General features: G+C 28.4%; 2 protein-coding genes across 2 annotated transcripts; both read left to right on the forward strand.

Moving 5' to 3' along the window:
* The first annotated feature begins 9,932 nt into the window (after window positions 1-9,932).
* On the forward strand, window positions 9,933-13,490 carry LOC137813320 (G-type lectin S-receptor-like serine/threonine-protein kinase SD2-5). Its single transcript, XM_068615464.1, has one exon. The coding sequence runs from the start codon at window positions 10,778-10,780 to the stop codon at window positions 13,214-13,216; it is 2,439 nt and encodes an 812-aa protein (XP_068471565.1). The 5' UTR covers window positions 9,933-10,777; the 3' UTR covers window positions 13,217-13,490.
* A 6,717-nt stretch (window positions 13,491-20,207) lies between these two features.
* On the forward strand, window positions 20,208-21,914 carry LOC137815369 (uncharacterized). The gene has a single exon (XM_068618512.1). It carries the CDS (start codon window positions 20,208-20,210, stop codon window positions 21,912-21,914), a length of 1,707 nt encoding a protein of 568 aa, XP_068474613.1.

The raw sequence follows: 21,914 nt of genomic DNA on the forward strand, positions 1-21,914 counted from the left end.
TTCTATCAACTACTTTATATGTGCATGAGATTTTAGTCACGTGTTTTTTTTTTATGTTGTTTGGTTTTGTTTTAAACAACGTGAAGAAATATGGGTTAGTCAACACGGAAGAAAGAACACGTCACACCAAAAATTTGGTTCTTGTGTTACATATGTTATTTGATTTTTCTAAAAGGACCAACTTTTTTTTATGTAAAAGTAGAGAAAGAAAGAAGAAAGGTTTTTTTTTTAATTTGTATATTAAATAAACTGTTTTTTAGGCTGTGGAAAATTTATCCTATATTTGAATTACTTTTTTTTAAATCGTATAAGAATTAAAAAATTTATATTAAAATATCAATATGTTGTGGTTTCGATGATACTCATTGGTAAAAAAATAGAGGGAGCGAGATTGCAAATGAAGAATTAAATAAAAACTATAATAACAATTTATTAAAAAAAGACACTTTTAAGATTCAAAAGATGAATGCTGAGTATTCTTATGAATTACCTTGTTTTTAATAGTTCACATAAGAATTAACATTGACATTAAAAAAGTGCACCTAAGATTCAAAAGATTGTTTTAGCAATTAGTAGATTGAAAGAACTAAAAGTGAAATGAAAAAAAAATTACATTTGTTATTATTGTAGGAGAAATTTATCAAAAAAAGTTAAACTATTATGTGTTCTACTTTAATAAATACGATTATATTTTAAGTGTTTCTTTTTGTTTGGGCAGTTTCTTCACTCCTACATTTTTCTTCCTCCACCCTACAATTTTTTTAAATCTCGAAACTGACCTTTATCTTTTATTTGAAATTGGGATTTGGGAGTGTGTTACGGATTCATCAATCTGGAAATGAATCATGTTGCTTAAGCCTAATTTCTATTACGGATTGGTGGATTCATAATGATTATTTTCAATTATAGATTTATGAATCTGGAATGCATATTTTAAATTACAGATTGGCAGATTCAAAACGATTTTTTTAATTATGAATGTTTTGCATTTTTTATTTCGGATTAACACTGACATTCATGTACTACCAAAAGCATCAATCCGGGAGGTTACCAGACGTAACAATCTAAAATTTTATTAGAACCGTCAATCCAAAAATTTACTGGATTTCGTAATTTAGAATGCAAAAAAATAAATGTACAATTTTTATATAGGGATGGTTTTGTCTTTGCACAACATTTCGGGGTACAGAAAGAAAAACGTAGGGTTGCAGGAAGAAGTTGTCTTTTGTTTGTGTCATCGTTATTAGGAAGTTCATTTCTTTGGACCCCTTTTGGGCTCTGACATGTAAATTGGACCAATTCAATTCAATTATTCTTTAAATGATTACGATTCGCACCACTTTTTTTATTCGTATATAATTTTTATATAAAAGAAACAAGAATAAAATAAAAAATATATAACTGATGTGATAAATTTTTTAAAAATTAAAATATTACTATAAAAAATTATATATACATTATGACTCTTTATCTCAAAAAAAAAATGTTCTGCAAAATAAGAAAACAGACTATATATAACTTTATAAATTTCAACACTTTCACATATTGATATTGTAAATCATAAATTCATCCTAACCAAAATTAATAATGCAGAACTTAATTATAGTTTCTGTCAAGGCAGTTTCTTCTGCACCCCTAAATTTTTCTTCCTGCACCCCACAATTTTGTATATTCCGAAATTGACCTTCACCTTTTATTTGAAATCGGGATTTGGAAGTGTGCTACGGATTCATCAATCCGAAAGTGAATCATGTTGCTTTCTGGATGAGGGGGTGTTCAAGAAACAAAGTTTACATAAATTGTTGATTTTCAAATTGTTGAATATGGAAGCCTAATTTCTGTTACAAATTGGTGGATCCAGAATGATTTTTTTCAATTATGGATTTCTGAATTCAGAATGCATATTTTGAACTACGGATTGACGGATCCGGAATAATTTTTTTAATTATGGATGTTCTGCATTTTTTTATTTTGAACTAACATTATCATTCATGTATTACCGAAAGCACCAATTTGAGAGGTTACTGAATGCGCCAATCCAAAATTTTATTGGAAGCACCAATCCGAAGATTTACTAGATTTCGTAATTCAGAATGAAAAAAATAAATGTGCAGTTTTTATATAGGGACGATTTTGTCTTTGCACGACATTGTAGGGGTGAGGAAGAAAAATATAGGAGTGCAGGAAGAAAATAATATGATGAATAATAGAGCTGTTCAACTGGAAATAATTTGCATATAAAATAATTTTAAATTATAAAAAATATTATTTTAATTTTTCAAATTTTTTATTGAGAAATCTCTTCAAATACATCTCAAAATTAAGAAAATTATGTAAATCTATCTAGAAAAACAAGTTTAGTAAAATCGTGAAGAATCTGAAGCTATTAATTTCATCCATTAAGAATCTCAAACCCTAATAAAAAAATGTGAAACTACTAAGTACACCTTTCTCATTAAAGAATTGTTCATGGATTAGTTGTCACTCATCATAACATTTCTGACCATGTTCTCTGATGTCCTACACGTAAACATTATTTATTTTTTGTTTATCATTAATTTAATATTTTGTTGTGTTTATTTTTTCTTCAGTATTAATTTAATATTTTTTTTGTGGTGTACGCAAACAGAAACACAAAGAAGGAACCTACATTTCTAACAGAATATTCTGATACAAGACTTCTAAAATACGCCTTTGATGATTAGTTTTAAAACAGTACACCAATATTAAAAACAATCATACACTTAAAAGATGAAAGAAACTCATCATGATGTTAGATCTCTTTTGACTTCTAACCTATAGTTTAAATTATTAAAAAAATAATTAAAAAATAATAATCATTATATTAATTAAATTAGATATTAATTTAAAAAATAAAAATATTATTAATATTTAAATTATTTTTTATTATTAATAAAAAATTTAAATTATTTTTTAAATTATTATCTAATTATTTAACAAGCTTCTAATCATTAAAGTTGGTAATTAACTAAGTATTAATTTAAAATTTTTAATAATAAAAGTAACTTTATATATATAAAAAAAATAGTTTCTAAAATAATATATAATTTAATTAATATAATCACCGATTATTTTTTATCTTTAAAATTAATTTTTATTTAATAATTTTCTTATTACAGTGTACTGTTATACATAAATTAATTATTTTTTTTTCAAAATTTTAGACTCTAAATCAAATTTAATTTAAGTTTTTAAATTGATTTTCAAGGGATCTTATAATGTATTAATTTTTTAATTTTTTTTTGTGAGTTATTTATCGAGCAAAAACAAGCTTTTAGAGTTTTTACAATAATCATTCTATAGGTAATAGACAAGTTATCCCTCTCCAATAAAAGTATAAAATAAAATGGAGTTCTTATTCTAAGAACCTTTTAAAGACATGCAAAGGATTAATTTATAGATTAGTACTAAAAGGATATGTTTTAAGAGATTAAACAAAATCCAATAATATTTGTTTTCTAGAAATTTTGTATTGAAAATATAGTTTTTTTTGCTAAAACAACTTTCAAAACTTTCAAAACCATTTTTAACTTTGTATACAAACATATATGTGTAGAAAATCCTTCACTCAATCATTGACCTAATTTATTAGCACATGGTGACTCCTCTAGAAATTTCAACACTTCATCTCATTGTTCCTCTACTCAATCTAACAAAATCTTCAACTTTCCATTTCATGCATCCTCATTTGTAACATCAAAATCCTATTTACAACTTTTTTATTTTGATTTATGCTGACTATCATCACTTCAATAAATGGTGTTGTTAGGGTTTGATACTATTTCCTAGCCCTAGGTGTCCCACAAGAGCAAACACATGTTCTTGCCACTTCCATTATTTAATGCATTTTTTTCATCATCATGTTATACTTTATTTGAATTTTGTATGTTTAATATTTTTAGAGTTACTTGTATTTCTATTGTCTTGATATGTTAATGGTGTAATTATCATATTTCATATTTTAGTTGCATCAAATAGATCTCTTGGATACCACACATGTGTTTCAATAATTGAGGTTTCAATTACATTTTTATAAATATAATAATTATATAGTTTTAATTTCTTTTTAGTTAAAATATATGGATGTAAAACTGATTAACATCTAAAAAAATATTAATAGCATAATTGTAATACCTATAGTGCTGATCCAATCCTCCTCTTAGACAAGGTTTAAAAAATATATATGTAATGAGAAATTCGTTAAAAATAATTGATTAGTTTTTTTAATAATTATTAGCCATACAGAAAATCACCATCATATAACATGGTTATTTAAAAGAATATTTCATCGAAACTTTTCTAGCTTAAAAACCTAATGTCTTAATCTCAATATTTAATGTGAGGTTACATAATGATTTATTTATAATCTCTAAAATAATTATTTCTGATTTTTTTAAAAAGTAATAGATATGGTACGTCAAACTAACATGTGATATATATTAGAATTTAACTTTTAAGTTGACTTTTATGAAATGAAATCTCAATAAAAATGATTAATTTTTGCCGTGACAAACGTCTTAACGTTAAGTATATTATAATATTAAAAAGTCCACGTCAGTTATGAGTTATTGTTCATGTGAGAATTTTCATACCGACATGGACAATGACTTGTAGTTGACGTAAATTTTTTAATATTATAATATACTTTACTCTATACTAGAAGTTCGTTTATCATATTAAAAAAAGTTAATGCTATCTATTGTCAAATATTCATTCTAATCGTTTTCATATTACAAGTAATCGGATAATATAAAGTTTAAATTAATAACAAAAATCAATTTTGAATAGATTATGATTGATTTATTATATTTTTAAAATAGAATAATGCAAGTTGATGAAAACAAAAACTAATGCATTTAATTGTCTAAGACACTGATAAAAGACTTTGTTAAGTTGTGACCTACTTTTTTTCAACCATGACTTCAATCCATTGAGTTTATCTTGTCACGGTTTAATTTTTTCTTTTCTATTTTTTGTATTTTAAACACTATCTTTTTGTTAGATTTTGTGGTAAGCATTTTTTTTAATTTAATTTTTTTTTTATAATTTAAAAAAAAAACTTCTTTTAATTCATTTGTCCAAACAGTTAAGGATTTTACTTGTTGACTAAAAATTCATAAACTGTTTACACAACAACTTATTTTGATTTACAATTTTTATCATCAAACATCTTATCATATGTTTATTTGTTTAATGTTCATTTCGAAAAGGTTAAGATAAATATAAGAAAACAAGTGCTTTCAAATTATAAAAAGTTAAAATTAATTTTAAATATAAAATAAAATCACCCTAAAACTAATATAGTAAACACTTATTTAAATGATCTAAAAGAACATTTAAATATTAAACAAATATAAAATTAAAGACTCTTAATGTCTTTTGAAAATCTTCTATTATCTTTAATACTAAAACAACTTTTAAATTGTAACACCGCACTATTTACTATGTATTAGGTTGTGAATCCAAAAATTTGAGTCTAGGCAAGGTATACATTTTTTCAAAATATTACTTATACATATATAAAATTTATATAATTACAAGATATTTACAAAATGAAATCACACAAAGTGTTTATGATCTGAAAGATCTTTCAGATGTTCTTGTATCTGCATTAATATCTACCAATAGAAATAGTATATTATCACAGTTCACAATATAAACAAACACATACAAGAGTAAGCTATTGAAATAAATTTCTAACATACAGATATATATACAAAAGGAAACCATTAGATTAATAATTCATAATTAATCTAGTTTTTTTTCAATCAAACATAAACATACAAAATTCATGTACCAACCACAATAGTCCAATATCATTTCAATATCAATATACGACAATCATATAGACCATACATGAATCTATACATCAAGGATATTCAACAAGTAGAATATCAATTGATGTCTTCCAGGAGACTCGTATTAAGTAGCCCCTACCAGAGACTAACATATGATGCAATGCCCAAGACTAATATTACAAGCGAACCTAAGAGAAATGACCAGGATAAGTTAAAGACATCCAATATCATGTGTCTACAGCGGGTCACATTGTGTAATGAATTTTACCATCAACTTTTCATCACCTGATCTTTTAGTCTATGAGACTACCTTTAGTGGAGCTAAAAGATCTTTGTTACAACATTGGAGTCAATACTTAATACACATATCAAACAATGATTAATTCATACATTATCCCAAATGTATGACATCAATTTCATACAAATTTCATCATTCTCATACAATACATGTCACTTAAAACATTCACAAACTAATTGAACATGCAAACTAATATTTATTTTACATTTGTAAAAAAAACATTCATACGCAATTCAATTCAAAGATATAAGAAGAAAAGAAGAGAGATTATTTTTAGTTTGAGCGAAAATCTCTTCGCTTGAGCGAAAATGGACCCAAAAGTAGAGTTGGTTGCAATACCGATTTCGCTTAAACGAAAATTTCTTTTGCTCGAGCGAAAAATTCAAAACCTTAAGTAGCCTAACAAACTTAATTTCAAATATTCACTCAAAATCAACACTCCAAAAACCATTTATAACCTAATTCAACAATACTCAATACTATTTTTAACATCAAAAACATTTTAACTACCAAACTATCAAAATATCATCTCTACACCTTCAAAGAACATAAAATAAAATGATTTTCATCAATTAATATCTATGCAAGAGCAATGTAGAACTTGTGACCACATTACCTTCACATTCAGATCTTCTAGTCTAGGATACTATTAAAAAGTTAAAATTAGCTTCCTTTACTTAGAATACTTATCTTCAAAGCAACTTCTTTATTCAAACATAATAGAATTTCAATGATAAAAACAAGTTGATACGACCACTTTTCTCAACTGATCATTGGTTCCTCAACTATTGTGAGGTGCGATCTAATTGTTTACTGGGAGAAAGATTAAAAAAGAAGGTAGAGAGTATGAGAAAGAGAGAGAGTCTGTATGTGTGAAAGTTATGAGTTTTGTATATGTCGAGAGGTTATAATAAAATAGACTAGATTGAATAAAAATTATAATATAAATTTAAACTAGGTTTTTTTACTTGACTCATCTTGTAACATAAATAAATTTAGATTTATCCAATAAATAAAATTATGAGTTAATCTATTTTATAAATAATAATTATTTAAAATAAAAATAGAACAATATACTTCTTTAAAACAAATACATGTATTATAATTTGTCAAATTTTTATATTTAATACTAAAATTATTTTTACTAATATAATTAATTTTAAGCATACATATTTTATTTTTATTTTTATTTAAATTTATGTGTTTTTTCATTTTTGTATTTTTTAAAGTAGACTAAAATAAGATCATACTAAAAAAATTGCAACCCATTTTAAAAAAACCTAGACCCCCCATTGATACCTTTTATAATATATATATATATATATATATATATATATTTTTATATTACATAAACATATATTATATATGTGATTGAATGATTAAATAAAAATATTAGAATAATAATTAATCAAACTAAGCATGTTATTATTATTATTATATATTTGATGAGTGATATATAGACATAAAATATTAACTTTAATTTTTATTATATTATTAAATGAATAATTTCTTCACCACATTAAAAAAAATGGTTGAACTTAAATTTAATAAGTATCCACGAGTTGTAGCTTAACGTGAAATCAGAAAAGACTAGATCTTACATGACACATGTCTCTAATTGAAATTTAGTAGTTTTATTTAAGAACATGAAGATCTTATTGACTATTTTAACCATTTTTTATTTCGTCATTCACATTCCAACATTATGATAAGTGGTTGGGAAATTAACTTTTCAATAATGTATTACATATATTTCAATATTCAACTCTGAAAATGTTTCTTATTTTATTAAAATATTTAGCAATCAACTGTTTGGTTTGATTTCGCATATGAAGCGTCAAGATGTGCACAATTAAGTAATTTTAAAATTTAAGTGTAGTGTTGCTCTTGTGTAAGGTGGTGCATGAGATGTGTGTAAAGTCTTCCTAGAGGAGGACACGATGGTCAAGTTCTCTAACGTCACTGTTAATGTAGTTAATCACAGTCACATAAGTGGTGACCTATGTAGGGATAAGTGACGACCTACTACCAAGTTTTTGTACAATTAGGTAATTTTAGAAATTTTAAACTTTGTTTTGTTATTGAGTACTGCATGACGTGTGTGTAAAGTAATCTCAGTGGAGGATATCAAGGTCAAGTTCTCTAATCTCAGTTATGTAAGAATAAATGGTGACCTGCTACCATTTTTCTGCACAGTGATGTAAGTTTAGAAATTTTGAGATTTATTTGATTCTTGAGTTAGGTGATGCATGAGGTGTGTGTAAAGTGCACCAGGGTCAAGTTCTCTAATCTCAGTGTGAATGTAGTTACTCACAACAAGTGTTGACTATATACGAATAAGTGGTGACCTGCTACTAAGTTTCTGCACACATCAAATTTTTGAAAATCTAAGCTTACTGTTGTTCTTGAGTGGGGTGGTACATGAGGTGTGTGTAAAGTGACCTCAGTGTTGGACATTAAGGTCATGTTTTGTAATCTTAGTTTCAATGTAGTTAGTGACAAACACACTAAGTGGTGACCTAGGTAGGAATAAGTGGTGACTTGCTACCAAGTTTGTGCACAATGAAGTTATTTTATAAATTTTGAGCTTTGTGTTGTTCTTGGGTAAGGTGATAAATGAGGTGAGTGTAAAGTGACCTCAATAGAAGACACCCAGAAAAAGTTCTCTAATATCAATATCAATATCAATGTAGTTAGTCATAGTAAGTGCTGACATGTGTAGGAATAAGTGGTGATATCACTAAACAAATTTTTGACATTTTTGAGTTTACTGGGTGGGACGGTGCATGAGGTATGTCTAAAGTAACCCTAGTGGAAGACACCAATGTGAGTTTCTCTCATGTTACTATTATCAATGTACATTTATCCTAATGAACCAGTCAAACATGTAGTTGTGTACAAATTTATAATTTATGTTTTAGGTTGGACAATTTTATTAGTCAGCGAGTCTGTGTTACCCATGTTACATTGTTCAAAATGTTTAAAGTAATCAATTTTATTTTTCATGTCATAAATAAATTTCATGTGTAATAAATCCAGTTCACCTCATTCATTGATCCTTGCAAAAACTTAGACCAAGTCACCACATCTTAAATCATTTTTTAGAACGACTAACACATTAATTAACCTCAACCATACTTCAGTCTAATTGGTAAATACTTCAATAAATGAAAACCTTCCTATTAAAACTAAACATATATGTATTTAAGTATAACTTTTTTTTTGAATAAAATTATAACAATAATATCAAGAAAGAAAGTTAAATTCAAAAGTATGTTTGCAATAAATATTATTACTATTAATAATAATAATATTATTAATAATAGTAATAATAATAATAATATTATTATTATTATTATTAATAGTGATAATATTTATTATTATTAATAATAGTGATAATATTTATTACTATTATTAATAATAATATAAATATTTTACTATTAATAGTAATAACTATAATAATTTTATTTTTACTATTAATAATATTAATATTATTATTAATATTAAAATTATTATTATTATTATTATTAATATTATTATTACTATTAATATGAAAAAAAAACAAATCTTGTACTGTAGGAGAAAATATTTGATAAAATTAATAAATAATTAAAATATTAATATTGGTTATGATTATATATAATATTCTAATAATTTATGTGAATTAGATGAAACTAGTTTTCAATTGTCCATTAAATAAATAAATAAATATCCCTTTGACACCAAGCCCTACGACACCATTTACACCCAGAAACAAAATCATCTCAATCAAAACTCTACAACACCCTTTACACGTATTATCTCTTATTTAAGGTTGATCAATTTGGTCCACCCATTTTTTTCTCCGTACAACTTTTCCTTCCTAGTTCATCAAGCTCCCATAACACGTTAAGAAAAGCAAAACAAAAATCCCTCCATTGAACTGACCTGAGCCAATTCACAGAAACAAGCTTTTCCAAGTCCCAAAATTTATCATCTGTATGCATAGCCACAGTCAAAAACTCATAACTCAGAGACAAATATCATTGTATTCATACTATTGTACTTCTCCATTCATTGCCTCAATTTGCTTGAACTGATTCACAGTTCAGCATTAATTATGATTTCTTTCCAACTCACGTGCTACTTCCCTACCACCTTCTGCTATTTCTCTTCTTTAATTTGTTACAATTAAACCAAATAAATGCTATGCCAACTACTTGTTATCACCCATTTCCACTCTTCTTATTGGTCTTCCCTCAAAGTGCTCTTTCTTCTCATCTTCCACCTTCTTTTTCCTTCCACAAAAACATAGCTTCCATTCATCCAATTTCCAATATTCTTCTTCCATTTCACAATATATGAATAAAGAACGGAATTCAGCTAATTGAACTGTGGCTGAGTCGGTCAAATGTGAACAAAGGAAGTTTTTGCTTTCTCTTTATTCAGATACTTTTACATTTGACTTTTTCTGTGCCATGTTTATCTTCCATTATGCAGCAAAGAAGAAAAATCAGCAGAGAAAGTTCCTTTTATTGTTTCGTGATTGTAAGGATGTTATTGTTATGGGCTCTTTCAAGCCTCTTCTCTCTTGTTAATGGATTCCTAGTTTCGTGTTTTTCTTTTTCTCCTTCATGAGATTTAATTTCCCCAAAGATTAGCAGGGTGTTGGAGGAAAACCATGGGAAAACAGTGGTCTCTCTTCAGTGTTATGGATACCCTTTTGTTGTGTGTCCTTCTTTCGTCTGAAGTAGTTTTGACAAGTATTCTTAAGGTTGGCAAAGTCTATCCGCGGATTGAAGGTTCTCAAATGAATTGGATTGACAAGGATGGCATTTTGCTTGTTTCATACGAAGGAGAATATGGATTTGGCTTTGTCACCACTCCAAATGACACCACATTGTTTCTACTAGCAATACTCCACATGGGCAGCAACAGAATGGTTTGGGTAGCAAATAGGGGTCTTCCTGTTTCCAACTCTGATAAGTTTGTGTTTGATGAGAAGGGCAACCTCTATTTGCTTAAAGGAGCAGCAGTGGTGTGGTCTGCAGGTACAGAAGACAAAGGAGTTTCTTCAATGGAATTGAAAGACACTGGAAACTTGGTTTTGCTAGGGAATGATAGTAGTGTGATTTGGCAGAGTTTCAGCCACCCAACAGATACCTTGTTGCCAATGCAGGACTTCATTGAGGGAATGAAACTTTTCAGTGAACCTGGTCCTAACAACTTGACCTATGTTCTTCAGATTGAATCTGGCAATCCCATTCTCTCCACTGGTCTACAAACTCCACAGCCTTATTGGTCTATGAAGGAGGATAGCCGCAAAAAAATCATCTACAAAAATGGTGATGTGGTGGCTTCAGCTACCATTAATGCAAGCTCCTGGAGCTTCTATGATCAAACTAAATCCTTGTTGTGGCAATTTAATTTTGCTGAAGAATCAGATTCAAATGGCACTTGGATTTTAGTTTTGGGGAGTGACGGCCTCATCACATTCTTCAATCTCCAAAGTGGAGGAGCAACTGTTGCTTCACCAACAAGAATACCACAAGATTCTTGCAGCACCCCAGAACCTTGTGATCCGTATTACATATGCAGTGGTGAAAAAAAGTGTACCTGCCCTTCTGTTCTTAGCTCTAGTCCTAATTGCAAACCCGGGTTTGTCTCTCCTTGCAGCTCAAAAGGCACCATTGAGCTCCTCAAAGCTGATGATCGACTCAATTACTTTGCACTTGGGTTTGTTCCACCCTCTTCGAAGACTGATTTGATTGGTTGCAAAACCTCTTGCAGTGCAAATTGCTCATGCCTTGCTATGTTCTTCAACAGCAATTCAGGGAACTGTTTCCTATTGGACTGGATTGGAAGCTTTGAGAAATCTGTCGAAGACTCTGGTTTAGTGTCCTACATTAAGGTGGTATCTAGAGATGGAGACACTAGAGACAGTGGAAGCAGCACTATGCAGGCAATAGTTGTTGTTATCATTGTGATAGTAACATTGTTTGTCATTTCTGTTATGCTGTTTGTGGCACATAGATGTTTCAGGGAAAAAGAAGATTTGCCTGAGTCTCCTCAAGAGAATTCAGAAGATGACAATTTCTTGGAGGGTTTAACCGGCATGCCAATCCGTTACAGCTACAATGATCTAAAAACTGCAACAAGTAACTTCTCAGTGAAGCTAGGAGAAGGGGGTTTTGGATCAGTTTATAAAGGAGCTGTACCAGATGGTACTCAACTAGCTGTGAAGAAGTTGGAAGGAATTGGCCAAGGGAAGAAAGAGTTCAGGGTTGAAGTTAGCATTATAGGGAGCATTCATCACCACCATTTAGTAAGGCTTAAAGGGTTCTGTGCTGAAGGGTCTCATAGACTTCTTGCTTATGAGTACATGGCCAATGGATCATTGGAGAAATGGATATTCAACAAGAACAGAGAGGGATTTGTGTTGGATTGGGATACAAGGTATAACATAGCACTTGGAACAGCAAAAGGACTTGCTTACCTCCATGAAGATTGTGACTCAAAGATCATCCATTGTGACATCAAACCAGAAAATGTGCTTCTAGATGATAACTTCCTGGTCAAGGTTTCTGATTTTGGCCTGGCTAAGCTCATGACACGTGAACAAAGTCATGCTTTCACAACACTTAGAGGCACTAGAGGGTATCTTGCACCTGAGTGGATCACAAACTGTGCCATATCAGAGAAAAGTGACGTTTATAGCTATGGCATGGTGTTACTAGAGATCATTGGAGGGAGGAAAAACTATGATCCTCGGGAAACTTCAGAGAAAACCAATTTCCCTTCTTTTGCTTTTAAGATGATGGAAGAAGGGAAGGTGAGAGAGATTCTAGACTCAAAGCTAGAAACTAATGAAAATGATGAGAGGGTTCAAACTGCTGTAAAAGTTGCATTGTGGTGCATACAAGAAGACATGTCTTTGAGGCCTACCATGACCAAAGTTGTCCAAATGCTAGAGGGTCTATGCACTGTTCATAAGCCACCAAGTTGTTATGTCCCTGGTTCTCAGTTTTACTCAAATAGTGATGCTGGCACTTCTTCAGGACCATCAGATTGTAACAGTGATGCCAATCTTTCTGCTGTCAGGCTTTCAGGGCCAAGATAACACTAGCTGTGCACTTTCTTTGTTCCTTTTTAGGTTGTTCTTGAGGAAATTAATTAGTTATTCTAGTTGGTTTAGAAGAAAAAAAAATAGTAAATTACTCTTGTAGTATGGGATCACCACCACACATCATTTCCTTGGAAATTTTGTTTGAGTAACTCAAATTTTGTGACATACACCTTCACTACGTGTTTGTGTACTAGGATGTTTGTGAAGACAAAAACATTTGCTTGCAGTTCTGAAAAAGGAATATTTTTTAAGAACTAAAGTTGGATAACTTTTGTTTCTCTTCTGATGTAGGGGTAAATTTTTTGAAATGTGTACATATAAAAAAGACACAGAAGAAAAGAGGTAAAAGTTGTATATGATATCAATTATTGATGTTGAAATAAGAGAAAACCTGAATATATTTTTGGTCCAATCCCAAAGTTCAATCTAGCTTAAGGAATTGCATAGGAGTCATGGATTGGGTAGCCCATCAAATCTTATGGGTGACATCTGCCCAAAGCTATAGTTCACAATAATTCTACAACTTTCTTCCATCATTCAATTTGTCTTTTATGCAGTGATACATTTACATCTAGTTTAAGGTGCTATATATATATATATATATATATATATATATATATATATATATATATATATTCTCCCACAGTGTTATGTTTTGGACATTAGTGTCAAATGTCTGAACTAGAATCCATGTTAATAGGTTATAAAACATATCTAAAGAAATATACTGTAACTAACAATGACAGTTTTTCAAAAAGGTAATTTGTAAAACTAACTGTGATTTTATAGAAATAGAACAATGCTTGTAAAAAGTTCTCTGTCTCCTTATTTGTTCTGGGTGTAATTTTTTTAACCATAATATTAATAAAGATTATTCTAGTAGTGTTTATGTACTATTGCCATAAAAAAATTATTACTTGCTAATATGCTAAATTTTTTTCTGTCAAATTTTAAGTGTAGGTACTGTCAAATTAACTCAGTATGCATCATTCCAACAAAGTAGGTCACATATGAGTAATAAAGGCTTGTAATGGGGTTTACAATCACCAAAGATTTAAAGTCAAAACTAAATTTAATATTATTCAATATGCATTAACCAAAAATACGGAATTGTTACAATTTAATCAATAATATTTAATTTTAAATTCTGATTATGAAGTTACTCAGATAAACAATTTACTGTAGTAAACTTACTTCTAAAAAGATGTACATGTAATATTTAAAGAAAATTACATGATTCCACCCTACAAATTTTAATATATGTTGATTGTTCAAGTTTAACAATGCATTTTAACTAAAAAAGTTTAACTTAGTATAGTTACATGCAAAAAGTAATTTATTGATGAAGTGGAAAGTGTTTTTTATAAGTATTTTTTTTATCGACAATAAAAAATAAATAAATATGAATCATTTTAGGAGTGATCCAACTCTTCATAACCTCCTTCACTAGACTTACTCCTATGTCTGCCTAGAATTCTCCTAACTAACTCAGAGGAAGACATATGGGACAAACAATCATACAACTTAAATGAATATATCATGAGATCATCCTTATACAAAACAACAGATTTATGCACCAATCAAAAAAAGAAAAATATGCAGATTGTGACTTTGGATGTAACCCATGACAAAACCTTTAATTGAACCACTTTGAGAAGTATAATTGAAAGGTTCATTCAAATTTAGTTTCATAATAATGAAAATTTATAGGATATGAAATCATAAAAATGTACTAGTTATTACTATCTAAATAAATGAAGTAGCTGTCAAAGTTAGGAGCTAGTATTGAGACCACAATATATGGTTTTGTAGGTAGAAGATTTGGATAATTGGTGAGAATTATAGCCAAAAGGACCACAATCTCCTTAATGCATCCAAAAATGGTTGCAATAATTTTTGTTCTTATTTTCTATAGATTTCTCAATGCATGTCAAAGAAGGAAATTAAAAACAGAAAGTAAGATCCATGCAAAAGGTTACATAATGTGAGAGAATATTGAGAATAATTGAAGAGTTTTGATTGATATGTGTTGTTTCTAGAAAGGGTAGTTAGATAAAATGTTGTTACCAAGCAATTGTTTGAGGAGGTTGTGGTTGCAAGAGTGAAATTCACTCAAAGAAATAACTCACAATCAATGAATGATAACTAATTAACCAATTTGGGTTTAGAGGATGATTCAACAACTTATTACATTGTTTCTTCTATTGTGTATCAGTAGCAGCAGTGACTTCAAGTAGTAATGAGTTTGATTTTCTTTTATGTATGATTTAAACTATATAATAAAAAATAAAATTAAATAGAAACCAAACTATGTATCTTTTTCTTAAATTGAAATGTTTATATGTGAATCATCAATTTTTCATGTCAGTAAAAATCTTCATAAATGTATAATCACTACTATAAAAAATTATTAAATAAAAATCAATTTTAAAAACAAAAATAATTAATTACTATGTTAACTAAATTAAATATTTATTTTATAAATTAAAAAATTATTGATATCTAAAAGAATTTCTAAAATATAAAGTAATTGGTATCTAAAATCTTTATAACTAATTAGATACTAGAAATTAATTTATAAATTTTATTAATAATAAAAACTATTTTAGATATTGATAATTTTTTTTGTCTATAAAATAATATCTAATTTAGTAGTGATTAAGTATTTTTTATCTCTAAAATTTGTTTTTATTTAATAATTTTATTGTAATAAATAAATAATTTCTACTTATTTCTTTATAAAAAATCTTATCAATTGTGTCCTAAAAATCTATCGAATTAAAATAACTTATGTTATTTACTAAATTATTCTTTTAGTATATATCAACAAACTAGTATTTATTCTTAAAACACTTTTTGGTGGATTAAGAGAGATAAATATCAATTAACTACTATTAATCTTAACTCTTAATCAACTTGAGACTTTTAAATCTATCAAAATAGTTGACTAAAATTCATTTGTTCAGTTTTTATAGTTATTTCCATTTTAAGTTTTAGTTCTATACAAGAAAATGGTAAGTTTATTGTCAAAAGTTTTGGTGATTGTTTGTCTGCTAGTATAAAATCACTTTTACAAAAAATTAACAATGATAAACTTAACAATATAGACAAAAACTGAAAATAGAAAATGCAGAGAAGTATATAATACTTAGAAGAATAATTTTCTTTCCTTTCTGTCTTTTTTATGAGAGGAATTGTAATTTTATTTCTTTAAGAGATCTTCAAGTAAAATATTAAAATCACTTTTCATTTGTATGAATTGGGGAGACAAAATGGTCATTTATGTATGTTTTGGTTCATCCCATAAATGGTGTAGTATAGACTAAAAATCTTGATTTGTCCTATTTAGAAGATGGCAAAAACCAGATATTGACCTATCAAAGATAGAAAACAAAAAAATTGAATTATTACTTAGTATAATTAATCCAAATTAAAAAATAATAAATTCAGTTAAAAAATTCTAAAGGATTACTCATATTTTTCGTGAAGGGAATGTATGTGCTGATAAGTTGGCTAATTTAGGATTTATTCATAGAGAATCCTTTTATTGGTATAATAGGTTTACATTTAGTCTGTTCTTAGAATTCTTTATTAATAAGTATAGTCTACGTTTTTGTTAACACATGGGTTTTGGTCTATTTCCCTCATATTTTTGTATTTATTTTTTCTTTTTTTTTAATAATATTTTTTTCATGTAATGACAAATGATTGTTGTTACTTGAGGTGACAACCTAACTGAGATGTCAAGTAGCATAATGATGCCTAACATGAAAACTTTTTATATAAAAAAAGATAATTTTTCCTGTTAGTATTAGAAGAATTGAGTTTATAAATAAATCAATAATAATAATAATAATAAATATATTTTGGTTTTTAAAGCACTAAAACTTAAAAAAGTTATATAATAAAAACCATAAACCTAACAACTCAATAACTAGCTTTTATTAAAACAGGGATGCATGTATTTTATTTTAGACTAGAATATTAAAACAGCTATTTATTAATTATATATTAGATGTGAAAGTTATTGATGTATCCTCTATTAATTATTATTTGAACAATGATTCTAAACAAGTGGAGACGAAAGGAGTAACATTGTGTTTTTTTGGACTAATTTGTACATGTTTTGTTTGAAAAACTAAAAATTTGATTATATATTAAAAATAGATTTGAATTTATGTATAAATTTAGAAAGAGATGAAGGGGTTTGAAGAATGCAAGCATGAAAAGTGACCAAACATAAGAAAGCAACAAGACAGCATAAAACAGTGACAAGAAAGAAGACAATTAAACAGTTCCCACATGATTTTTATCATTTCTTAAGTGCCAAACATCTCAACAAACTCATGAAAACCATTTAAATCAAACCATAATTTTTTGAATGCCTAATTTTAACTTCTTCTTTTTAAAATTTAATTGTACATTTACTTATTTTTTTAATTGAGTATTTCTGATTTAATGTTGATAGATTTTCTAATTTTGATAACACTACAAGAAAAAAAGGTTTTAATAGAGGTTATTTAGTGGAGGTTAATATAACCTTAGGAATTGATTTAATTAATGGAGGTTTTTTCTAAAACTTCAACAAAATAACGGAGGTTTTTTAACCTTAGCTAAATTCCAAAGGTTTATTCTAAAACCTCAGTAAAATGAGGTTTTTTTAACCTTTATTAATTTCCAAAGGTTTATTTTAAAACCTCCGCAAAATAACGAAGGTTTTTTTAACCTTCGTTAATTTCCAAAGGTTTATTTTAAAACCTCCACAAAATAACGAAGGTTTTTTTAACCTTTGTTAATTTACAAAGGTTTATTCTAAAACCTCCATAAAATAACAAAGATTTTTTTAACCTTCGTTAATTTCTAAAGGTTTATTTTAAAACCTTCGTTAAATTCTAAATATTTATTCTAAAATCTCATCAAAATAATAGAGTTTTTTAATTTTTTTTTAAGTGTCAAAAGTTTATTGTAAAACATCAATAAAATATTTTATATTTTATATTTTCTCAATTCTTAATAAATAGATATAATTAAATTTTTTAGTGAGTTTAGCCTAAACTGGTATATATATTTAAATATGCTTTGAACTTAGGTCTTAGAGGTTGATTCATTAATTGAAGTTAGAAGGCACTTCATTAATTGAAATTATTATTCAATTCTTAAAGATTGTTTTTATGAATTTCAATAAGTAAAAATAAGTTGTTTGTGAAGTGACATTAACTTATCACATATATACATCATCATAATTTATTTTTTGGTTACATTTGCAGTATCAAATTTTGAAGAATCCGACACTGGAAACTATTCATTATAATAATATTAATAATAATATTTATAATAATATTAATAATAATATTTATAATAACATTAATAATAATATTTATAATAATATTAATAATAATATTTATAATAATATTAATAATAATATTTATAATAATATTTATAAAAATATTTATAATAATATTTATAATAATATTTATAATAATATTTATAATAATATTTATAATAATATTAATAATAATATTTATAATAATATTTATAATAATATTTATAATAATATTTATAATAATAATAATATTTATACTAATATTAATAATAATATTTATACTAATATTAATAATAATATTAATAATAATATTTATAATAATATTAATAATAATATTAACAATAATAATAGTAATAATAATATTAACAATAATAATATTAATAATAATATTAACAATAATAATATTAATAATAATATTAACAATAATAATAGTAATAATAATATTAACAATAATAATAGTAATAATAATATTAACAATAATAATAGTAATAATAATATTAACAATAATAATAGTAATAATAATATTAACAATAATAATAGTAATAATAATATTAACAATAATAATAGTAATAATAATATTAACAATAATAATAGTAATAATAATATTAACAATAATAATAGTAATAATAATATTAACAATAATAATAGTAATAATAATATTAACAATAATAATAGTAATAATATTAATAATTATAAGTGAAATAAAAATGATAATATGACTAAAGAACTTCTCTGGTCCAGTGGTTAACCCTTCCTTGATTATTGGAAGGACTTGGGTTCGAATCCTGGCTGATGTGCTTTCTTTGCAATATTAATTGTGGGTGCTTGGGTTTTTATTTTAAAACCCTGGGGAACACCCAGAGATGGTTTAGCGCGAGGGAAATCGCAACCCAGGGTAAAACCACTTAATGGAAGTTTTAACCTTTGGTAATGTAAAAATAAACCCTCGTTAAAACCATTTTTTCTTGTAGTGTAAATTAGTTTTTAAATTGATAGATAGTATTAAGTATTGAGGTTTTAGTTAGTAACTATTTTTGTACTGGTAGGCTAAAACCGAGAGGTTTAGGCCGAGAATAACATGCTAAATAATCAAGAGGTGATAAGGCTAAAACCGAGAGGTTTAGGCCGAGAGCATAAAAGATATACATAAAAGAATAAAACAAAATATAAATATTATTATAAAAATGAAATCCAATTAAGATAAAAACCTGCATGAGGGGTGTGTAAATAATAAAAAGGTGTAGAAAGAAAGTCCAAAGGTAAAGAAGAAAGCCCATTAGAGAAACCCTATAAATAGGAGTTCAGAGTAAGAAAAAGGTAAGAGTGAGTATTGTCTGATGATACTTTGAAATCATATCTGACTTTGGCATCGGAGCGCCTTGCAGGTACCCCCCCCCAACCTGTGTGAAGAGAGAAGCCGAGAGCACCTTGCTGAGGGAGAAACCGAGAGCACCTTGCCGAGAGAGAAGCTTAACACATTTTCCCAAGAGGGGTCTAGAACATGAACCCAAGAAGAAACTAAGAGAATCCGGCCCAAGAGTAGAGTATTTGCGTAAAGTCTGGTCTTGTCAATCTAGTTTCAGTATTCTCGGTCTTTGTTGTAAGAACATTTTGGCGCCCACCGTGGGGCCAAGAGGTAACTGAAAAAAGGTTGAAGACAAGATGAGTTTAAGAGAAGAACAAGGTGGAGAGCATGCAGATAATGTTAATATGCCAATGGCAATGTTGGTACAACTACAAAAAGAATTTGAGACACTAAAAAAGAATAATGAAGAAGAATTGAGTATGTTAAGAGCCGAAAACGCACACATGAGGAGAAAGTTACAAGAGGAAACAGTTTTGAATTCATCTTTCGAAACTGTTCAGCCTGGGATACAAGTGAATGAAAGGCTATATCACAACGAAAGTTCCCAAACCAAAAGAAGATGGCTTGAAAACTCTGGGGTTTGTGCAGGGACATCTTCTAGGAAACATCCGTTTTATGACGTTATAGTAGATACTCCGTTGCACGACAATTGGAAGAACTTGACCATTGATAAATATGATGGAAGTACGGACCCTGATGAACATATTGCGATATATACTACTCAAATCAGCTTGTATACGTGGAATGATGCTGTTATGTGCAGAGTATTTCCTACAACTCTGAAAGGGGCAGCATTGAGCTGGTTCACACGCCTCCCACCTTTGAGTATAGATTGTTTTGATACGTTGGTGGAAAAGTTCGGCGCTCAGTTTGCAACTAGTCGCCCTCATCATTTAACTTCGATTGCCTTAGTAAACATAAGACAAGAGAAAGGAGAGTCTTTAAGAATGTTCATGGAACGTTTTGGAAAGGTTGCCTTGGGAATTCGAAATCTTAGCCCTGAGGTTACCATGCATCACATGATAACGGCACTGAAACCGGGACCATTTGCCGATAGTCTTTGTAAAAAACCCGCGATCAATTTGGATGAACTAAGGCAACGAGCATCAAAATTTATGCAGATGGAAGAACTAAGGGAGTTTCAAAACCAAGTGAGGGTTGATGGAGGTGAGAAGAGGGTGATAGAAAGAGAAAACATACATGTCGCAAGAAGAGCCCGAGAAGAGTTTAGAAGTCGAAAATTCCAGCAATACACACCTCTAAATACAAACAGAGTAAGAATCCTACAGGAAGCCATGGCAGCCAAAATAATACCATCACCAAGAAAAGCAAGAACACCGGAAAGAGCAGACCGCACCAAACATTGTGAATATCATAAAAATCATGGTCATCATACAGAAGAATGCATTGGGTTGAAAGACAGAATAGAAAAGTTGATTCATGCGGGACAATTAAAACGTTTTGTTCGAGGGGGAAATGCAAGAATATGGTTGAGGCCTGAAAAAGATGTGAGAGGGAGAGAGCTGGGTGAAAGAAGGGTGGAAAGGTTTGAGAGGAGAGAAAATAACCGAGTGGAAAAAAGAGATGATAGAAGGATTGGAAGACTAGAAGAAAGAGGTGATAGAGTTTATCAAAACACCCAATCAGTAAGACGAAGCAGGGAGCGAAGTTTGGGAAGGCCGGTCAGGGAGTTTATAAATACGATCTCGGGAGGTTTCTCTGGGAAGGAATCCTTGTCAGCAAGAAAGCAATATTGGAGAAGTATCCGAACTGTTAATCATGTCTTTAAAAGAAGAACTTTGCCACCAATGCTGTTCACAGACGAAGACTTTCAAGAAATTGATCCAGATCATGATGATCCTATGGTGATAACAGTGGAAATAGTCGAATATGCTGTCATGAAGACCTTGGTTGATCAAGGGAGTTCGGTTGATATCTTGTTCTGGGATACGTTTAAAAGGTTACATTTGAGAGAAGAAGACATAGTGCCTTTCCGAGAGTAA

The sequence above is a fragment of the Phaseolus vulgaris genome, chromosome 1 (assembly GCF_000499845.2).
Source record: "Phaseolus vulgaris cultivar G19833 chromosome 1, P. vulgaris v2.0, whole genome shotgun sequence".
NCBI lineage: Eukaryota > Viridiplantae > Streptophyta > Magnoliopsida > Fabales > Fabaceae > Phaseolus > Phaseolus vulgaris.